General features: G+C 39.0%; 1 protein-coding gene across 12 annotated transcripts in view; it reads left to right on the plus strand.

Moving 5' to 3' along the window:
• The window catches only part of LOC137445633 (WD repeat-containing protein 87-like), a 26,974-nt gene extending 6,130 nt beyond the window's left edge, over positions 1–20,844 (plus strand). For 2 of the 12 annotated variants that reach the window (XM_068147509.1, XM_068147511.1), the window contains exons 4-12: positions 1,646–1,705; positions 2,946–3,082; positions 5,360–5,470; positions 7,024–7,066; positions 9,141–9,260; positions 10,029–10,167; positions 15,064–17,975; positions 18,261–19,028; positions 19,534–20,844. In XM_068147509.1, coding sequence (XP_068003610.1) covers positions 3,038–3,082; positions 5,360–5,470; positions 7,024–7,066; positions 9,141–9,260; positions 10,029–10,167; positions 15,064–15,130 — 525 coding nt within the window. In that variant the 5' untranslated portion in view covers positions 1,646–1,705; positions 2,946–3,037 and the 3' untranslated portion in view covers positions 15,131–17,975; positions 18,261–19,028; positions 19,534–20,844. The remainder of the gene's footprint in view (positions 1–1,645; positions 1,706–2,945; positions 3,083–5,359; positions 5,471–7,023; positions 7,067–9,140; positions 9,261–10,028; positions 10,168–15,063; positions 17,976–18,260; positions 19,029–19,533) is intronic. The other 10 variants (XM_068147505.1, XM_068147510.1, XM_068147507.1 and 7 more) reach the window with 10 other exon arrangements.
• Positions 20,845–21,301: the final 457 nt, after the last annotated feature.

Below are 21,301 nucleotides of genomic sequence, written 5' to 3' on the forward strand. Positions count from 1 at the left end.
AAGGTCTTTTCCAACCTGGTTAATTCTGTGATTCTGTCAGATAGATGCCCTGGAATGTTTCTATGTGAGTCAGCAGACAGTTTTTGGTGGCGTGTGTTTGTTTTTTCTTTTAAAGGATTGGTTGGCCACTAAATAACTTGAGCTGTAGTGACCAGAGTATGATCTGTGTTACTAGAGTCTCTGTAGGTTTATCTTCATAACAGTTTCTTTATTTATCTTCTACTCTTCTGATCTTTTCCTCAAACTCATTTCAGAAGGCTGGTGGTAATGCATCTGCTGTTAAGCAACATCTAATTTGCAGGAATGAGCTGGCAGCCTCATCATTTGTCAACACAATATAGTTTGTAAATTAAATACTCCAAGAGTTTTCATTAAAATTGTCTCTGTAATCAAAGCTTATGTGACAGTAGTATAGGTTGAAGCCTTCTGAGTCAAACCTTCTATTTAGGGTTTATTTGATGGTTTAGTAAGAGATTATTTGCAGCAGGAGAGTAGCAGGCTAAGAGGTGACAAAATTCAAGTTTCCCCTTAGCTGGTGTTACTTCAGGCACCACTAGGGATGGGTTGGTTGATTGTTCTCTATGTAGTAAAATGCTGAGTTTTCTGAAATGCTTTCTGAATCTCTGAAATCCCTTTCTTACAGTGAGTGCATTAAGCCTCTATTCAATAAATGTTAATTTGCTTCTGTGGCATGCTTGGCATTCCACTCCCAACTACACAGCATGTCTTCTCATAGAGATGTCTGTCTGTCTTGAGGTTCCGCAGTAGCAGATAATGTTACGTGGTCATCTCTGTCTTACCTTAAGTCTACACCCAAGCTGTATCATATGCCGTATGTGGATAGAAAAAGATGTTTGGCTGGGCAGGGGATAACTGCAGACCTTTGGAAGATGACAGCAATGTTATGGCCAGAGTCAAGTACTCTGTCTGGCAGCATGTGGGCTGACAGTTTATGTACCTCAGGTTCAGTGGATTTAAGTAGAGTTGTGATGTAATGGACTGTGTTAGCCTTGAAATTTATGGAAGGAAGCTTTGTTTGTTACAGAATAAGATATTTCATAGTATCATAGTATCAGTCAGGGTTGGAAGGGACCTCAAGGATCATCTAGTTCCAACCCCCCTGCCATGGGCAGGGACACCCCACACTAGATCAGGCTGGCCAGAGCCTCATCCAGCCTGGTCATAAACACCTCCAGGGATGGGGCCTCAACCACCTCCCTGATTTGAACTCTAGTGAATCAATGTGCCTTTGCCCTTGCTGCAGGTTGTCTTGTATGTAAACTAAATTGCAACCATAATTGCTTCCAATTTAAGCCACGGTTTAATAATTTTGTAATGTGTGTTTGACCCCATGTTGTGTACTAACCATTGGCTTTGATTACTTTTCCTGTCTGCTTAGTTGAGTTGCTGATATTAAATAACTTTGTAATAGTTTGGTGTAAATGTTTTTTGTCCATTTTTGTCCCCCCCAAAAAGTCTCATAGCACATTTAAAACTAAACATAGCTTATTTTTCTCATGTCAAAAAAAACCTCTAAGAGTTTTGTTTAAAACAAAATAAAATAAAATAAAATCCATCATCATACAGAATTGGTTTCTGTACTTACTTTCCACTTAATTTCCATTTTGGTTTGTTTTCTATTTAGTTAAAACAGCAAGTGGCTCATGGGAGCAAGTCAAAATGCCTGTAAAGCTTCCTGATGATGGTAAGAATGTTTAATATGGAAAAAAAAAAATAGGTTGAGGAAATAAAATTTCTTGAGGCTGTGTTACAAATGATGTCTAGACCTTAGGACGTCATTGGGAATTGATTTCTGTGCATTGTATTTTCCATTTGCAGTCATATCTTTTGCAAATGTTTAATATTTGCAAAGAAAATGCTCTAGTAAGAGTGAAAAGAGGATGTAGGAGGGAATAATATTTCTGAATAATGAATGTGAATTTCTTGGCACGTTTTCTCTGGACTCAGTAATTTGTTTCACTTTGGAGGATTTTTGTGATGTAACTTGAGACCATGAAGACTGATAGATGGATGATGTAGTATTACATAAAAATAGATTTTATCTCACAGTGCAAAGTGAGCCAGAGAGGTTTCATGGACAGACCTTGGAAGAACAGCTTAATATGTGTAAAGATTCAGAACCTGCTCTTGGTGAGGGTTTTTAATACTGTGTACCTTTATAGAGCAGTGATTTGGTTGGGGGTTTTAAAATGGAAAATTGGGTAATGTGTAATAAATCATTCTGTGTTTAGATTGAATAGCCAATGAATGGTATGAAAGTTAATAGATCTTAGTGATGTAATCATTGTATTTGGCCTGGAATATTTTTGTTTTGGGTACATGCCACATGCCAGGTGGTGTTGGATGATAGGTTGGACGCAATGATCTTGAAGGTCTCTTCCAACCTGGTCTGGTCTGGTCTGGTTCTGTTCTGTTCTGTTCTGTTCTGTTCTGTTCTGTTCTGTTCTGTTCTGTTCTATTCTATTCTATTCTATTCTATTCTATTCTATTCTATTCTATTCTAAGACCATTCTCTAGAAACAGTCTAAGCTGATATGACAGAAATGAACTTTGACTTCTTTGCAATTTAACCTCCCATCAGGTAGAGTGGACAGGAAAAATAACAATAGAGCAAATACATTCCATTCTAAACAGTTACAAAAGAATTGTTGCTGTTATTCTTTTAGATTATTTAAAAAAACAAATTGATAAGTCCTGTGGGATAAACATAAGGAGTCTTAAATTCAGTTTTGCACCTTTGATGTTGTGGAAGTCTAGACATTTGAGATAAAATATAAAATGAAGATTTTTAGACCCATCACTTACGTTTGGCATGCAGTAGTAATAATTTCCTTTAATGTCTCTTTTGTATCTAGCACTGATTATTTGTTTCAGTAAACATCAAATTGTCTTTTGGTGTTTTTTTTTCTTTCCCATCAATACAGGACTTAATTATATAATAGAATACTGACCAAAAGACAGTTTCCCTTTTCTCTATGAATGTCAGTTATGCCACTGTGAAACAGGATTGAGTAGCATGTTCATGAACATTTGTGGTTCCAAGCATAGACTGGCATACCTGGTAAGTTTTTGAAGTGAAGTTTGGCTTGTTGTTTTGTTGTGGGGTTTTGGTTTTTTCCCCCCCATGTGATGATCTAAGTAGAGCATTTGCTAGTCCTATTGTGATTTATTTGTAATAAAAAATTTAGGTGTTACATTAGCTTTCATGGAAATGTGTGTTTATATTGCAACTGTTCAACTGTCACAGTGGGTTTAAACTACTTCTCATCAATTAGGTGTATTCCTGTCCACTGCTGACAGTGAGTTTATATACGTTTATTCTGTGTTGATCAGTAATGCCAATAATAGAATTTATTGCTAAAATTGACTGGAAGTAGGGTTTTTACTAAATTTTGTGCTATCTTGAGGAACTGGATTGATGAAGAAATTGTTCCTTCTTTCATATGCTTTTGATTTAAAAGGAACATAATTATAAATTAATATGGTAAGTATTGGACAGAGGCTGTAACTTGCAATCTGGGAAACCAGAAATTTTTATCTCCACCTTTGTGGCTTAGCAAGCCATGTAAATTCTATGCCTGTTTTATGGAATTTTTCAGGGCTTTTAAGGTTCATGCTGGTCCATAAATATTCAAATACGTATTTTTTTTCCCCAGCTTGTTCAGAGAAGTGAGGCTTTCATTTTTCCATGTTTGCTTTGATATATTTGTTTGGGATGGGTTTTAACAAAACTGAGAAGCCAATACTCTGAAATGTTTTTTGATACTTTCCATAAAAATACCTGCTCAAAGTTGGTACTATATTCCATGTATCTTCAAGTCACAGAAAGTTGAATTTGTATAGTATTTTGAGGTAGTTTTAGAGCTAATGTTACCAGGTATACTGTGATGGATTTGCAGAGATGTCCTTCATAGACATCATGCTGTTTCTTGTAATTAATTCAGATGTATATTCCAAGTTTTGATGTTCTTGGCTCTTGTATTTCTTGTTTACTTTGAATTGTTGCCTGCAGTTCTGAAGCTTATGCCCTTTAAACATACTTTTGCTATATTCTTAAATGCTATAATATATTATAATAAGATAATATAAAATTATAATAATTCAACAAGCACCTGGGATCAATTAACCCTAGACAGTGGGAAAGGTAGGAAACAAAATGGTTGGAATGTGCTCTGCTGAAGAGGAGCAGGGAATTGTGGTGAACAACAAGCTAAAGTAGTGCGCCTTGGAATCAGTGATGGCTAACAGCAAGCTGAGATACACTGACAAGACTAGAAGCTCAAAGGAAATGATTGTTTCCCTCTTCTTGATACTTGTTAGACTGTGTCTAGAATGTTGTGTCCAGTTTTACTCTATTGGAGACCAGAAGGCTATTGATGAATCTGAGTGAGCTCAGTGGGGCGCTGCCAAGATAAGGAAGATGAAGCACTTGTGCTGTAAGGAGAAACTAAGCTAATTTGGCTTTTTCATGCTGGAGTTAAAAAGCATCAGGAGGATCTAACAATAGCCCAGGAGGTTATTAAAAAGGTGGAATCAGGCCCTTTATGGAGGTCCTTGGCAGGAACATAAATTCAAGCAGGAGTTTCCTACTTGACATAAGGAAGAAGTTTGTCACTGTAAGGGCAGCGGAGCATTGGAGCAGGTTACCTAGAGAGATGTCGGGACGAAATCCCATGGTGAGGGGCGGCGAGGGAAGAACTCGCACAATCAATATGATTGATAAGCAAGCTTCAACTTTATTGTTCAAACGCATGGCTTATAAAGCATCTCAGCTAAATGTGCACAAATGTCATTATTCCATTGGCTACTAGTCCAGGGTTACATTATAATATCCAGCCCACTTGCAGTTAGGTCTACGTGCAACTTCACAAGCTCCTTTCTCACTAGTTCTTTGTTTCACATACACTTTGTTTCACATGCTGTTATCTTGTAAGCAGCTGCAAGCACAGCCACAAAGCTATGGTGACCTTGCTGCATCAGCACACCAGCTAACTGTGAGCAGTAAACAAGATGGAGTCCGGCCTACACATTCTGCTGAAACAGTTGTTCGATAGAACCATGTCCCTTAGATTCAAGCCATTCCTCAACAGAGAGATGGGGGAATCTCTGTATTCACAAGTTATCAAGACCCAAGTGAACAAAGTCCTGTGCAACCTATTCAATGTGAACCCTGTTTTGAGCAGATTTGACTGGATTCTGTGATCTGTACCTAATCATTTTAATAAGTTCTGCTATGTACATGTTGCTTTATCTTCCATGATTATTAGCTGTGCTAAATCTAGAAGGAGTTGCATAGGATAAAGTGTGACTTCAGGATTTGTGTTTCCTTCATTTCTAGAAACATTATTCTGAGATAGCAGAAGTTGAGGGCAAAGGTTCCATACTGAGCAGAAAAGTTAGTCAAGTTGCATTAACAATTGAGAAGAAAGAAGGAAGAAAACAGATAAAGGTACATTTCTTAAAGAATTCCAGAAATCTTATATGTATTACAAAGTGCCAAAGGAAGTAATTTCTGTTATGAGGGGCAGATCTGCTAGAGTAGGAAAATTTAGTGGTTTTTACCCTTTATTACAAGTGCCTTTTTCCATCTTTATAATTGTACCAGAATCATTCTGGACACAATTTCCCATGGGTTACTCCTGTCATAAATACTTTTCTTGCTTGAAATAACACTCATGCTACCTGAGTCTGCAGAAGTAAGACTCTAGAGTGCACAAATAACATAAAATATCTATATTAATATTTAATCAGCTCCCAGGTGGAGGGAAATATGTGCAAAAATAACTTGTTGCATTGTTGCTAGGAAACTACCTTTTTAACTTTTCTGAATTGGTTTCTGGTTTCTTAGCACCTTGTGTCAATTCTCAGATAACCAAGGGAAAAATTCTGGTAGCCTAGAGGGAAGTGTGGGAATTTGCAGGTGGATATGAAGTTATCAGCAATGCCATGGAAACCCCGAAGCACCGTAAGCTTAAATTCTTGGCTAGCTGCACCCTGGGAAGCATGTTCTTATGAAGATATTGTACTGCTTCCTGTTGATGCTTACACCACAACAGTATTTAGAAACATTTACCACCTGTATCTGGACAGATTATTGCCAAAGTTTCTTCTTGAGATGTACTTTAGCACTCTGATTGATGACAGGCTTCCTCCGGTACTTGGTGTTCTTTATGGTATACATTAAATTTGTACTCCATTAATTTAATTGTCAACATCCAGCTTGTCAAGCAATATTTCTTGGCAAGATCTCTTGCTGGTGATACCTAATGTGCATACAGGCTATGCCTCCTTTCAGAGTGGAGTTCACAGTGTTACTGGGTTTCAGCTCACTATGACCTTCCCATCTGAAGAAATACCCGTGTTTCTTTCTCGGTAGTGCTGTCACAGCTAGGCACAAGGATGAGAGCCTGTGCTGATTTCACTCTTTTTTGATTAAAAAACAATAAGTTTGGAAATACTGGAAGACCCAGTCTTTCTTCTAGAATGAGTGGTCTAGAAGGGAGAAATTTCAGGTCATCAAATTCACTCTGTCTCCATAATCTTCAGTTCTAACCCCTGCTCGAAAAGAGACACTAACCTGACAGTTGGCAGCAGCCTTTTCTTTTGACGTACTGGATTAGTTTAAATTTCAGACTCCATGACTATATGTTTTACTTGAGATTTGTGTTCATATATACAGAAACAATTCCATCTATATTTTGTAAACTTTTTTTTCTATGAATATATCCATAGTAAATCCATCCTGGCTTAATTTTACTGCTGTATTTTTCTGAAACTGGCTATTTGATTTATTTATATTTCTTTTTGAGCTCTAATACATAAATTTAATTGTGGTAAATAAGTGCCCAGGTAACTGATTTACTGACTTACTGAATACCCATTGAGGAATTTTCAAATATCTGTTTGACACTGCTGGTCATATATCCTTAAAAAGATATGATGAAATGCCTATGGAGTAACTTTATCCATAAAATAGCTAACATAAATGGGTTTTATTTTTAGGTTGTTACAGATGCTCCAATAATGAGGAGAAGATGGCAGGAATGTAAGTGTGCTCAGTGGGGTGTAAATTGTACATTTCTTTTTGAGTAAACTCCCTTTGATCTAAATCAGATTGATTTAAGGGCAAACTGCAGGATTTGGTCAGTAATTGCAGTATGTGCTGATGTTCTAAGCTGCATTTTGTAAGATGTATATTGAAAATTTGGTGAATGATTCTTCCGTAGGCCTAGAGAGACTTGCTTTACATGGCTTTGTTCTCTCTCATTCTTTCCATCCCACTCACTTCCCAGTATCCTTTTACCTGTGATTTCTTTTGATCTGGTTTCTGCTGTAGTCTGCAGTGCCAATTACTCACAAGCATTCTGGTGAACTGGGCAAAAGAAGCAGGTTGGAGCTCCACATGTATTTGCATTCCAGAAACCTAGGCAGTTATTAAAGAGCAGCTGTAACTCTGATCTGTGGGGAAAAAAATCTTTCTATTTTACTAATCATTGACACTCACAAAACTGTGGCAGTGTGCTACCTGAGAGATTTCTCCACTCAGTTTAGTATTTCAAAACTCATTCCAGTACAGCATCATATCCAGATGGACAGACAGTACAGTTGCATGCTACTTTAGGAAATGGCTAAAAACTGCTATGAGATGCTCCTTATCAGGCCTGCATGAAAAATTATTGATTTTAATTAAAAATCATCTACTTAATGTATATTAGTATGTAAATGCTGTCTTAAATAGCTCAGTAGAAGTAATGAGAAGATTATAGTCTTGTTCAACGTCTTTGTGGGTGCCATGGACAGTGGCATTGAGTGCGCCCTCAGCAAGTTTGCTGATGACACCAAGCTGTGTGGTGCAGCAGACACACTGGAGGGAAGGGAGGCCGTCCAGAGGGACCTTGACAGGCTGGAGAGGTGGGCACAAGCCAACCTCATGAAGTTCAACAAGACCAAGGGCAGGGTCCTGCATCTGGGTCAAGGCAATCCCAGGCACAAATACAGACTGGGCAGTGACTGGCTGGAAAGCAGCCCTGAGGAGAGAGACTTGGGGGTGCTGGTGGACAAAAAGCTCAACATGAGCTCTCAGTGTGCACTTGCAGCCCGCAAAGCCAATCAGATCCTGGGCTGCATCAGGAGAAGTGTGGCCAGCAGGTCAAGGGAGGTGATTCTCCCCCTCTACTCAGCCCTGGTGAGACCCCACCTGGAGTACTGTGTCCAGTTCTGGAGCCCCTATTACAAGAGGGATATGGACGTGCTGGAACGTGTCCAGAGAAGGGCCACAAGGATGATCAGAGGGCTGGAGCACCTCTCCTGTGAGGACAGACTGAAGGAGTTGGGGCTGTTCAGTCTGCAGAAGAGAAGGCTCCGAGGTGACCTCATTGTGGCCTTCCAGTATCTGAAAGGGGCCTACAGGAAGGCTGGGGAGGGACTTCTCAGGATCTCAGGTAGTGATAGGACTAAGGGGAATGGAATGAAGCTGGAGGTGGGGAGATTCAGGCTGGATGTGAGGAGGAGGTTCTTCACTGTAAGAGTGGTGAAGCCCTGGAATGTGTTGTCCAGGGAGGTGGTAGAGGCCCCATCCCTGGAGGTGTTTAAGGGCAGGCTGGATGAGGCTCTGGCCATCCTGATCTAGCATGGGGTGTCCCTGCCCATGGCAGGGGGGTTGGAACTAGATGATCCTTGTGGTCCCTTCTAACCCTGACTGATATTATGATAGTGATCTAGGTTAGCAGTCGTACTCTGAAGAGGAAAGAAGTATTTTGAATCTAGGAAGGTGTTCTGAAGTAAGTCGAGTCCTATTCAGATTAGATTTCTTGACTATAACCTATTGGTTAATGTGTCTAACTTTGCACATGACTGTGTGGTATTCTACTATGTTTATAATAAGCCTTTTAAAGAATTTATGTATGTAATTATAACCAGGGTATAAAATATTTAAACATTTCCTATTCACTTGTAGTTCATACTTAATATGCTGTCACATAATAATGCTTATGAAGTTATTCTTAATGTTTATAATCAGTGGAGCATGGAAACAGATAGTTGAATTTGAAGTGCATTTTCAGAACCCTCCTCTATCAACATCATATCCCTGGTGCTACATTTCACACATGTTTGTTTAGATCCCCTTGCAGATGACAGCCCTTCAAAAGCTAAAATTCAGCATGTGGATGTGTCACTTAGCAATGAAGAAGAAACAGATTGTAAATGTAAGGATGGGGAAATACCAGACTCTCTTCAAGGTAAGAGAAAAAGTAATTAAAAAATATATAATCTTTAACTTTCACCAATGCATGAATTATTTATTCTGTGCCTGTTTATAGCTTCTATAGTTCTGTTCTGCTCCAGGAAGTGAATTTGTGCAGTGTGTGGATGGGTTTTGGGGTCTGTGGCAGCGGAAAGAATAATCCCAGATTTGCTTTACATTGCTAGACACTTTAGAAAAGAGATGAGACTCATAATTACTATGTCTAAAGTACTGTGCATATTCTGGGGGGAAGTGGCACAGACTCTTTTTGGGCATATAAATTGTTCTTCAATGTCAGGGAAAAGAAATGACAGCAGCTGTGTGCCAGGCTCTTCAGAGTGCAAGAATGAAAAGGAAATAGATTGGATAGATTTTGGTTTTTTTTAACTAGAAGTGAAATCTTTGAATAATGCTTGTTTTCTTGAATACAACCATTGAAAAATATAAAAATCAGTGAACACTGTGTAACCAAAGAAACACTGGAAGTTGCTGCTTGATTGTAGACTTAATGTCAAAGATGTGAGATTAGGGTTCTGTCTAAATGCATTATAATTATTCTCATTCAGAATATTTCTGATCAGGAATAGGAACTTGTGCTTCATATCTTCAGGTTGTTTAGGTTCAGTTTTTATTTTCTTTCTCCACATAATACCTTACTTACACCTTCAGGTTTTATTGATGTTGTCTTTTAAAAAATAATTGATGTAAATAATGCTTTTAAATTTGAAAACCATTACTAAATATACTGGGTTTGTTTCTCCAGATGAAAAGAATGTTCAAAAGGAGCAGGAAGAAAGTCAGAAAGATGGGGCAAAACCAGATGAGGTTGAACCAACTAAGGCTTTTGAAAGCAGCAAAGACATCAAGCCTGAAGATGGCAGCAAAGGCAACAACTCAGAAAGGTAAAACAGGAAAAAGTCCACAACCTCCTAAACCCTTTAAATTTAGTCAAGGAGAATTCTATAGATGTTTGCATTTGATTTCTATAGAGAATTTGTGCTACAAACAAGAAAGGCATGCTAGAATAATAGAATGCTTGTCTTCTGAAGTGATACTCAGATGTAAATTCTTATACACAGAAAACCTAGTGTATGTAAGGTGACCTCAGATATTGCTCTAGATGCAACCATTTTTTATGTTTAACTGTGTTACCCTTAAGGCATAATCCTTGTGTATTACAAAGTCAAAAAGAAAGTTCTCTCCTGGTTTAAAAAATCTCTCTGTTAGGGGTTTATGCTAGACAATTAGGGTGGTACATTAACTGATTTAAAGAGAAAAGATAATCAGTGAATCGTCACAACAATTAGGGTTCATCTTTACAAGACCTTTCATGGAGGAACAATAAGAAGCCTTGTATGTCATTCTAAAATGGTGAAACTGTGCTTGCTGTTTGTAAACATCTTTATTAATAACAGCATTGTGAGACTAGACTAGACTAGACTAGACTAGACTAAATAGACCAGACCAGACCAGGTTGGAAGAGACCTTCAAGATCGTCGCGTCCAACCTATCATCCAACACCACCCAAGCAACTAAACCATGCAAGTTTGAACTGTGAGCTTTTGTGTGAGGGGGATATCTGCAACACCAGTCATCTTTGTGCAGGAAAATATTTGGTAAGGCCTATACATGCATCAACCTAAAAGTAACACATCTGTTCCAACAACCAGGGGGTTTTGTTTTGCTGTAATGACATTCTCTTGGAATGTTTCCCAGCTTTAAGCAAGTAGGATCTCTCTCAGACATGGGAAACACTTTTTGTTTGTTTACTGTTATTCAGTAAAAGGAGAAAATTCTTGAAATATTTTTTGGTACAACTTTTGCCTCTCTATGGGGCAGACATTATGAAAAGAATTAATTGAATCCAGATCCAGGTCCTGGTTTATGAGTTTTGTGTTCATTTGTCTGGCTTTTAAATAAATGTAGCAATTCTTAATCTGGAGATGCTATTACTAACTTGAGACTGACCCTCATTGTGTAGTCCTGTACCTAAGAACAGCATCCTCTGGAAAATCACTTAATGTTCTTTAATCTAGTTGTTCAGACAGATCCTGGGAAACTGTGAGCAGTGAGGTGTTTCATCAAGAGAGTGATTTGTAAGTTAGTTACTAACTTAGAACTTAAGCTTGTTCCTTTATGGTTATTTTTGTGAGATTTCTGAGGACTGTGAACTCCATATAGTATCTTAAAAGGAGTAAGGTCAGATTTTCATAGCAAGCAGTCAAATGATATTTCCAATTTAAAGATTCTGCAGACTAAGTCTGAGAATTTATATTCTGTTAACTCCTGATGCCTTTGTAGTGAACTTCTAGACAATCATCTGAATAGTTTTCATTAGACTTGATTCATAAGAAAGATCAGAAGAAGGAGGAGGGTTTAGGCTTGGCAGACATATGGTTCTGATTAATTAAAAAAAAATAGCCATCCTCTATGCTGATTCTTGGGCTTGATAGGGGGATGGAATGCATCCATAGCAGTTGTAGTTAGCCATATGAATCTTTGTATGACCAGTATCTCTGTGGATACATTGCAAAATACTGCATTTTATAGTTGAATAGTAGTAAAGTATAGTAGTAAGTATAGTAAAGGTAAGTTTAGTAAAGGTAAGTTTGTGAAGTGCTGATAAAAATCATACAATAATTAGGGGCCTTGTCTTTCTGCAATGCATACAAGTACCTTACAGATTTTACAACCAATGCCCAACTTTTTAATTCTGACTTTCAGAATTTATGTACCAGACAATCACACTGAAAAAAACACCTCATAAATAATTTTTACAGTGATATCTAGGACCATTAGGGTTTCTGCAGGGAAATAATATGTGCAGGTACTGGAGCACTGGACCAGGTTGCCCAGAGAGGTTGTGGAGTCTTTTGTGGAGGAGAAGAACCTGCCTGGATGTGTTCCTGTGCAGCCTTATCTAGGCAAACCTCCTCTAGCAGCGGGGTTGGACTAGATGATCTTGAGAGGTCCCTTCCAATCTCTACACTTCTGTGATTCTGTGACATTTCTGAGCATGTCAGAGCTACTGCAGTAGCAGTGTGTCAGGAATTTAAAATGATTGTCAGTTATTTACTGGCTACACATTGACAGAACAGCCAGCTGTATACAGCTTTGTTTATTTGTTTATTTATTCATTCTGTCTTACGGTGTGAGACCAGTAAACAATCACCAGAAGAAAACGAGGAAGCGGAGGTGAATATTTTTCTGTTAATGGATTGCTTACAAATAGTTAGAGACATTATTAATACATGATTGGCAACGGTGTTTGCTTTTGACTATTCAAATGAATAATATCCTTGACAAGAAACTAGCTACAAGTTACTAAGGAAAACTGTTGACAACGGAGAATGGACTCAATACGGATGACTGATATGATCTCGTATTGTTTGTTTATTAAGGGAACCTTTACAGCTTATACAGACTGGGAGAGCGTTGTTGGCATAGCTTCGTTGGTTCCTCATGAGTGACCACACATCGTACTACTATTGATTATTGGTTAAACTACTAATAATATGCGGGGTTGTTGATGCAGGTGTGCATCCTGTTATTCCAAGATAACTCTCTGTGTTTATAGCTACCAGTGTCCTGCTTTAGTTACATGCTGCAGGCATAGCACTGTTCTGCTAAACTGCTGGCTACTTCTGTGCTTATGCTGAGCATGGCCAACCACCATGTCAGGCCCTAAGCTTGTAAGCTTGTAGGCTGAACATGAGCCTGCAGTGTGCCCAGGCAGCCAAGAGGGCCAATGGCATTCTGGCCTGCATCAGAAACAGTGTGGCCAGCAGGAGCAGGGAGGTCATTCTCCCTGGGTACACTGCACTGGTTAGGCCACACCTTGAGTACTGTGTCCAGTTCTGGGCCCCTCAGTTTAGGAAGGATGTTGACTTGCTGGAATGTGTCCAGAGAAGGGCAACAAAGCTGGTGAGGGGTTTGGAACACAAACTCTATGAGGAAAGACTGAGGAAGCTGGGGTTGCTTAACCTGGAGAAGAGGAGGCTCAGGGGTGACCTTATTGCTCTCTACAACTACCTGAAGGGAGGTTGTAGCCAGGTGGGGGTTAGTCTCTTCTTCCAGGCAGCCAGCACCAGAACTAGAGGACACAGTCTCAGGCTGCACCAGGGAAGGTTTAGGCTGGATGTTAGGAAGAAGTTCTACACAGAAAGAGTGATTGCCCATTGGAATGGGCTGCCCAGGGAGGTGGTGGAGTCACCATCATTGGAGGTGTTCAGGAGGAGACTTGATAGGGTGCTTGGTGCCATGGTTTAGTTGATTAGGTGGGTTGGATTAGTTGATAGGTTGGCCATGATGATCTTGAAGGTCTCTTCCAACCTGGTTTATTCTATTCTAAAACACTTTATACTGCCAGATTGCTCACAGGTCTTATTGCCACCATTACCACAGAAAACTATTAAAAACACATCTTTTTGCTACTTTGTCATGAAACACATGTATGTTTCATAAAAGCACATGCAATTTGATTAGAGCAAGAATCTAGAAGAACCATAACAATAAGTACTGTTTAATTTTAGAATAGAATAGAATTAACCAGGTTGGAAAAGACCTTCGAAATCGAGTCCAACCTATCACCTAACACTATCTAATCAACTAAACCATGGCACCAAGCTCCCCATCTAGTCTCTAAGTGTTACTGAAAATAATAGCCTTATGGACTTTGTGTGTGTGTTATATTAAACAGCAAGGATTTACAGCAAATTCCAAAGAATTTACTAATCAAGAAGAACTTCTGGATTATCTGGTGTGTGTTAAGTCTTACCTTGCAGTGTTATTTTTTGGAGGAAAAAAAAAATCACAGAATTGCTAAGTTTAAAATGCAACAAGTAGCATGGAAGGTAAAATGTTGACATTCTGCTAACCTAACCAATTTTGTCAGAAGGTAGGATCCAGAATACAATTAGTGTCTCTGGATTTGTAATGTATGTATTCATTCAAAAGTTTCTAGACAGCAGATATTAGTGACTCTGATACTGGTAATGTTAGTTTTGGAATCTGGGATGTGCTTTACACTTAACACTGAACCTTGCATAAATTCTAGTCTTTTTTTCCCTGCTTTTCTAAAAATGCAGCTTAAGAGCAGAACAAAGCCAGGACCAAGTAGCATAAATTAATAGTTTAGGCTTTTTCTTACATCCTCTACAAACATTAGAAAGGGCAGACTATTGAAAAGCATTCATCCTACTTAATTGTAGGTTTTGGGGAAAAATTGACTTTCCTCCTTAAAGAGGCAACTGTTTCTAAGTGAGCTTTCAAAGTTTAGCTCTGGCTTCCCCCCATCTCCATTTCTTTCCTTTGTTGGTGGAGAAGAGGCTTAGTGCAGGTGTAGTCCAGTCAAGATGTGAGTGGAAACAAATTTAGGTTGTATAGGATGGTTAGTTCTGTTTAATAGCTGAATACTGCAGCTACTTGGCCTCACTACTTCTGATTAATTATTTATTTTCAAAGAATCTTGGATTTCTCTCAGGACATTTTTCTTGATTTAAACACAAGGTCACTTTCCTCAGGCACAGGAAGTACAATCATCTGCTTGGAGAGGAAAAATACGCAGAACATGAGTGGAACTTTTTTTATATGTCTTTTTCAGTTTGGTTTTTTTCTGTGTGGTGTCAATTTTCTTTTTTTTTTCCCCTAGGAAGTCCAGCTTTTGAAAACCTCAACTAATACAATCCTAATAACAAAACCTACAATGGTTCATAGTATAAAAGACTAGGATAATTGGTTCCTTTTTGTAAGCATCATGGAAATAGCTTTGATTCACCTTCACTACCTTATTTCAACAGGCTTTTCTGTAAATGGAAGACATTCCTGATTCTCAGTTGTGTGAAGATGTTGCAAAGTCAGATGTGAATCTTACCAGCAATGCTGCTGTGCCAGACTGGAAATGCTTGTTTTGAAAAGCCCTATGTAGGGAAGTAATGAAAACTCTTTAGAATTTGCTCTTACTGAAAAAAAGAATTTCTTTTCTTAAAGACTATTCAAGCAGCTGATCAGTTAAGCAGCCCTTAGCAGTAAATGAAGAAGATAAACCCTCAGGTTTTTCAACTGGCTCTTTGGAAACAGCACATGAGAACAACTTCACTACTGAATTTTTGAACAGTGTAAGAAACATGAATAATGAGGAAGCTACTGCTAATCTGCACAGAATTTCAGCAGCAGATGCAGCTTTCAGAGGTAATTCGCATGCACTTGCATCCACACACAAATACACATACACAAAAATACAACAATTGCATTAGCTACATGAAATATTAAGGACTATATGGGTCAAAAGACATTGAGGTATCAAGGAGGGCTGAAGAGACTGTTTTCCTTTTTAATGTTTGCAGGATCCAGCTAAGAAATGGTAATTGAAAATTTCTGCCTTCCTTTGAAGGTGTTAATTTAAAAAGAAATTCAGTAATTATTCTTTTCTCATTTGTGCATAGTAATATTTACATGGTGAGAGACAGTAAAGCTGTTGATAATCGTACTCTAATCAGAGGCTTTTAAGGGAACCAGCAGGCTGTGGAAAAAGATGGAAATTCTTGCATTGTTTAAATAATAAACAGATAGCAAATAGACAATTACTTTTATGAGCTTGTGTTTAAGACCTGTGCTGTTTAGTATCTTCACAAATGACCTGAGAAAGGGGATGAGTATCTGGAGGACACAATTTTGTCAAATTCAAAACAGTTGATGGAGAAATTTCCAAAGCTTCTCATCAGATCATTTGAAATACCAACTATCAGTCAGAAGAGTGTGTCAAATACAAAGAAGTAAGTAAAAATGGAAATAAAGATGGGAGTCATCACCTTGCTATTGCATAAACTTGTGCTTTGGCATAGGACATGTATTTCTGTTTCCATTATTTCAGATAAAGGACTTCATTGCTTCAGAAGGTTTAGAGAAGGCAACAAAATATGGGAATATCTTCTACATAAGAAGCAATAGAATGCTAGGACTCCTTTGGACTTGTAAGAGAGATGACTGCGACACTGTAATAGAGATTTGTAAATCATCATGGATGCAGATGGCAGGCAGGATTCTATAATTTCTTGTCTCTCTTGATCCATAAACTAGGAGTAATGTGAGAGTCCAGCTTCAGAATAAACGGAAAAAGATGGTTCTTCATGCAGTAGTAGGTGGATAATCTATGGAACTCCTAGCAAAAGGTTACTATGGTACAGAAGTATTACGTGTACTTGTCTTCACTGTCTGGGCCAGACAGAGCAAATGTCTGGAAGAGGACTACAGAAAAGTTTGCTGAAGATGATTTGAGATGGGAAAGAACATAATGTTCCCACACCCCACCAAACATCAGGCACATCTGCCCTGCTCTTACTCTTCCCTTAGGTTATGGGTACTGAGAGTTTATCATTACCACTAAAGCAGCCCTTGTCTTTCTTCTACTTCTCCTTCATGCCTCAGTAAGTCATAGATCTTGCTTGTGTTCAGAAAGGACATTTGGCTTACAGTGATAAAATCAAGCACTTCTACTCATGCTTTCCTAGTATAAGCTGAAGATCTTTTAAAGTTGGAGTAGGAGGGCAAGACAGACCCTTTAACTGAAGTAGTACCATATCAGTTCATAGCAATCTACCATTAGAGTTTCCAGGCACATTCAAATTAACAGTTTCATGTAGTAAGAAAAAATCCACACTCATGCCATTATCAGTAAATTTGCAGATGACATGAAGCTGGGGGCAGGTGTTGATCTGTTAGAGGGTAGGAGAGCTCTGCAGAGTGACCTTGACAGGCTGGGCAGATGGGCAGAGTCCAGCAGCATGAGATTTAACACACATAGCCGGGTTCTACACATTGGCCTCAACAACCACATGCAGTGCTAGAGGCTGGGGTCAGAGTGGCTGGGGAGTGGCCAGGCAGAAAGGGACCTGAGGGTACTGGTTGACAGTAGCCTGAACATGAGACAGCCCAGGCAGCCAAGAAGGCCAATGGCATCCTGGCCTCTATAAGGAACAGTGTGGCCAGCAGGAGCAGGGAGGTGATTCTCCCCCTGTACACTGCACTGGTTCGGCCACCCCTTGAGTCCTGTGTCCAATTCTGGGCCCCTCAGTTTAGGAAAGATGTTGACTTGCTGGAACTTGTCCAGAGAAGGGCAACAAAGCTGGGGAGGGGTTTGGAGCACCAGCCATATGAGGAGAGGCTGAGGGAGCTGGGGTCGCTTAGCCTGGAGAAGAGGAGGCTCAGGGGTGACCTTATTGCTCTCTACAACTACCTGAAGGGAGGTTGTATCCCGGTGGGGGCTGGTCTCTTCTCCCAGGCAACCAGCACCAGAACAAGAGGGCACAGTCTCAAGATGCACGAGGGGAGGTTCAGACTGGAGGTTAGGAAGAAATTCTTCATAGAGAGAGTGATTGGCCATTGGAATGGGCTGCCCAGGGAGGTGGTGGAGTCACCATCACTGGAGGTGTTTAGGAGGAGACTTGATGGGGTGCTTGGTGCCATTGTTTAGTTGATTAGATGGCGTTGGATGATGGGTTGGACACGATGATCTCTAAGGTCACTTCCAACCTGGTCTATTCTATTCTAAATATTTTAGTATAACTTGTGCTTTTAAATACACTTTATCATAAATTATTTTCTGATTTTGTTTGTTTGTTTGCCTCTAAGGAATTGACATTACAACCATCATAAGGATATTGACTGAAAGTGGAACTGAGAAGTCTGAGCAGCAGCAGCACACAGTGACATGGTAGTTAACAGAATTAATATAACAATGTTTACTTTCTGCAAGTTTGTCGTTTGCTTAATCTAAGATCAATCTATTGTATTTTGATATGTTCAGGTTTTTTTACAGTGTTAATAACTTGATTTTGAGATTTGTGTTATTTACTCCTCCATATTGCTGCAGTGTCTGTACTGTGGAAGGGTTGTGAAGTTTATATGCTTTTAAAACATAACTATTGCTCTTCTCAATATCATTAAATACTGTACATTGAGTGTCTGATCTTTTCCTCTTGTTGGTTCTTTTATAAAGAAATGTCAGTAGAATGAACTACTGCAGTCTGCAGTACAGATTCGTTGGAAGTTTTACCCTGTGGCTTCTGGGCCTGACTCAAAAGTTTTTGTAATCCAAATTCTCTCCTGTGTGGATTGTGAGTAGGCCTCTTCCCTTTTCTTAAAGTAAAGATTAAAAATAATAATACAAAGTGAGTGCTGTCAGCCTAGTTGTGTACCTGGATTGTAGCTGATTTAGGCAACCTAAGTAATTGCAAGCTTTTGCAAGGTCAGCAGAGGATGGCAATACTTGCAAATTCAGAGATAAGCCCCAAGAACTTTATCCAGACTATGGTTAAGGTATCTTTTGTCTTCTCTTTTCATATGCAAATGAAATTAAATGAAGGCTGGCTTTTTCTGTCCTTCAGAACATGAACTTTTTTCCAGCTCAAGTAGAAGTGTTTCTGACTGAGTGTAAAGATCTATGTATAAATGATCTACTACTTTTGTAGGGTGCTGAAAAATGTTTTGGATGGTTACAAATTAGTATGCTTGAGGGGAAAAAATGTGTAATTAAAATCTGATTCCTGCTTGTAATGTTGGGTAGCATTCAGTGGTTCTAATTAAAGCTCTTAAGCTTTTAAGTCAAATGCTGATGTGATACCGACATGCTGAGGCCAGCTGGTAGATGAACTTTTTAATATTGACTTAATTGTTGTGTTTTTTGAGATCTGGATGGAATTGAGAATCCTAATCCTGATGGTTTCACATCTTCATGTCACGGAATGCAAGATGCCATAAAAATAAGGTAACAAAGAAAGCAAAAAAAGGGGTTAGTTTTTTCATTCTTCTCTTCATAGAACAGCAGTTCACTGACAATTAAATGAAAACACAGAATACTGCTTCAAAGACATTGTGTAGAATTTCTAAGAATGCCTCTAAACATGTGCTTGTCAGAAGCAGAGATGGAGCCAGAGCTCTTACAGCTCATTTGCTTTACGACAGGGACAGTATTAATGCTTGATTAATGATGATGAACTTGATCAGTAAAAGCATCCTTTAGTTGATAGGAAATTTTGGGTTCTGTTCCTGTAATGCAGAAAATAGAAACTGAAAACAAAAAATGGTGTTTCTAAGTGCAAAACATTCTATTAATTATAGTAGTAAAATAAGAATGTTCAGCTTTTCTAAATGGCTGTATGAGAGAGGGCTTGTTTTTTCATCTTGCTGGGGAATCATTCCTGATGGAAATAAAGGTAAAAGTAAGTTGGAATTACTTGGATCTGAGTAGCCTTTCTTTGTCTTGTGTGCAGGAGGAGCATGCTGCCGATGGAAAGACCTCTGAACTGATAGCACCCTGATACTAAATGGTTTGAGTGCTGCGCTGCTGTGCATTTCAGTATACTGAGAAAACTGAACTGCCCCAAAATCATAAAGCATTTGCTTCTGGAAATGTTTTCTGAGAACAGAGTCTGTTATACAGTTATTTCCCCTTTTTTCACTTCTGGTGCAAAAAGAGGCTGAAAAAGAATTCTGTTACTTTATTCTTGTAACTTTCTGTGGTTTCGATGGCTGGTATATTCTTATAGTAATGGAAACCTGTATGTTTGTTCCAAAACAGGACAATGGGCAATCTCCTTACTAATGATGCTTAAACAGTGTTGCTGATGCTATTTAGCATTCTGTTCCTCACACTACCAGCAAGGCAGATATCTGGTAACTGGAGAATTAAAACATAAGCAATAGGAAGAAAAACTAGACCAAGAAAAAAAATATTCTTTTAGCTTTACCCTAGTTTTACACATTCTACTCAAAAGACCAGAAAGCTTTGGGGAAGTGATTATTAACAAAATGCAGAGGTGCTACTCCCTGTGGAAAGCAGAAAGGGGAAAGGATAGGGGTATTCACATGTGAATTGATAGGAAATGAAAAGTTCCAAGTGTGCAACAGAAGAGTTAGTGTCTGGTGTGAATTTTGATGATCTTTGTTTCAGATAGGGATGGATGTTATGCAAGTGAAACTGAGTAAATGCTTAGGTTGTAGTGATCCTATTTAAGGTGGAGTTAAATATACTGCACTGGTCTTCTAAGGGATCAGGGGCTTTATGGTATAAAGCTGTTCACTTTGAATAAACAATGCATGCCCTGCTAGCAGCCATGTCCTTGAAGAGGATCCAGCAGTGACAATGCCTTGCCAGTGCTGCAGGTTCCCATCAAAGTAAAACAAAAGCCTGTAAGAAAACACCAAGGACATCAAGACCTAAAGAAACAACAACTTATCAACAGAAGAAATTTTTGTCAGCAAATCACCAAGATGTAAAACTTTGGTATCTTATGTTCCTGAGAAAACTTTGTTAATGTATCATTGTAATACTAACCCCCACCCCACCTTTGAGCTGAGAAGCCCCTTACCTACCCAACCACCCCTTTCAGAGCTTGTGTTATCAATTTTGTAGATACTGTTGCTTAATTGAAGGGGAAGAAGCTGTAAACCAATTGTGTAGTTTGGTGATAAATTGTATATCATACATAGGGAATTTATGGGAGATGTGCTATCTTTGTGGAAAAGCACCTAGCATCCAAACATGCACAACTTTGTCAATAAATCAGTATCTGGACTCTGTATATTGGCTGTTGCACACTGGGTGAGAGAATCTGGTTTTTGGACAGCATGGACATGTTGTCCTCCTGTGTTGCTTCCCACGTGTTAGAATTTAATTACACAGCATGGCTGATGGTTTGATGCTGTCTGTGAAACCTGAAATGCTAATAACTGTCATGGGTTTAGCTAGTTGAGTCTGCTGATGAGTTTTCAATACCATGCTGATACCATGGTGATGTCCCGCTAGCTTGAAAATGAGAGTGCTGGCTGGAGCAAAGTGGTATGGGGCTTGTAGTTCGGCATGTAACAGGAGATGCTTCCTATTTTTGGTTGGGGCTTCCAGTTTTGGAGTGTTTGTCTTTTCCGCTGGGCTGCCTGTGGACTTGGGGAGTGGAAGAGTTGTTTTATCACTCATTTCTACTTCTGCTTTTGCTTTCCTGCGAAATAGGCTAAGGTAATTGCACATCATTACTTCCATTA

Source organism: Melanerpes formicivorus, unplaced genomic scaffold, assembly GCF_026170545.1.
Source record: "Melanerpes formicivorus ecotype bairdi unplaced genomic scaffold, bMelFor1.0.p_v2 SCAF_15, whole genome shotgun sequence".
Classification (NCBI taxonomy): Eukaryota; Metazoa; Chordata; class Aves; order Piciformes; family Picidae; genus Melanerpes; species Melanerpes formicivorus.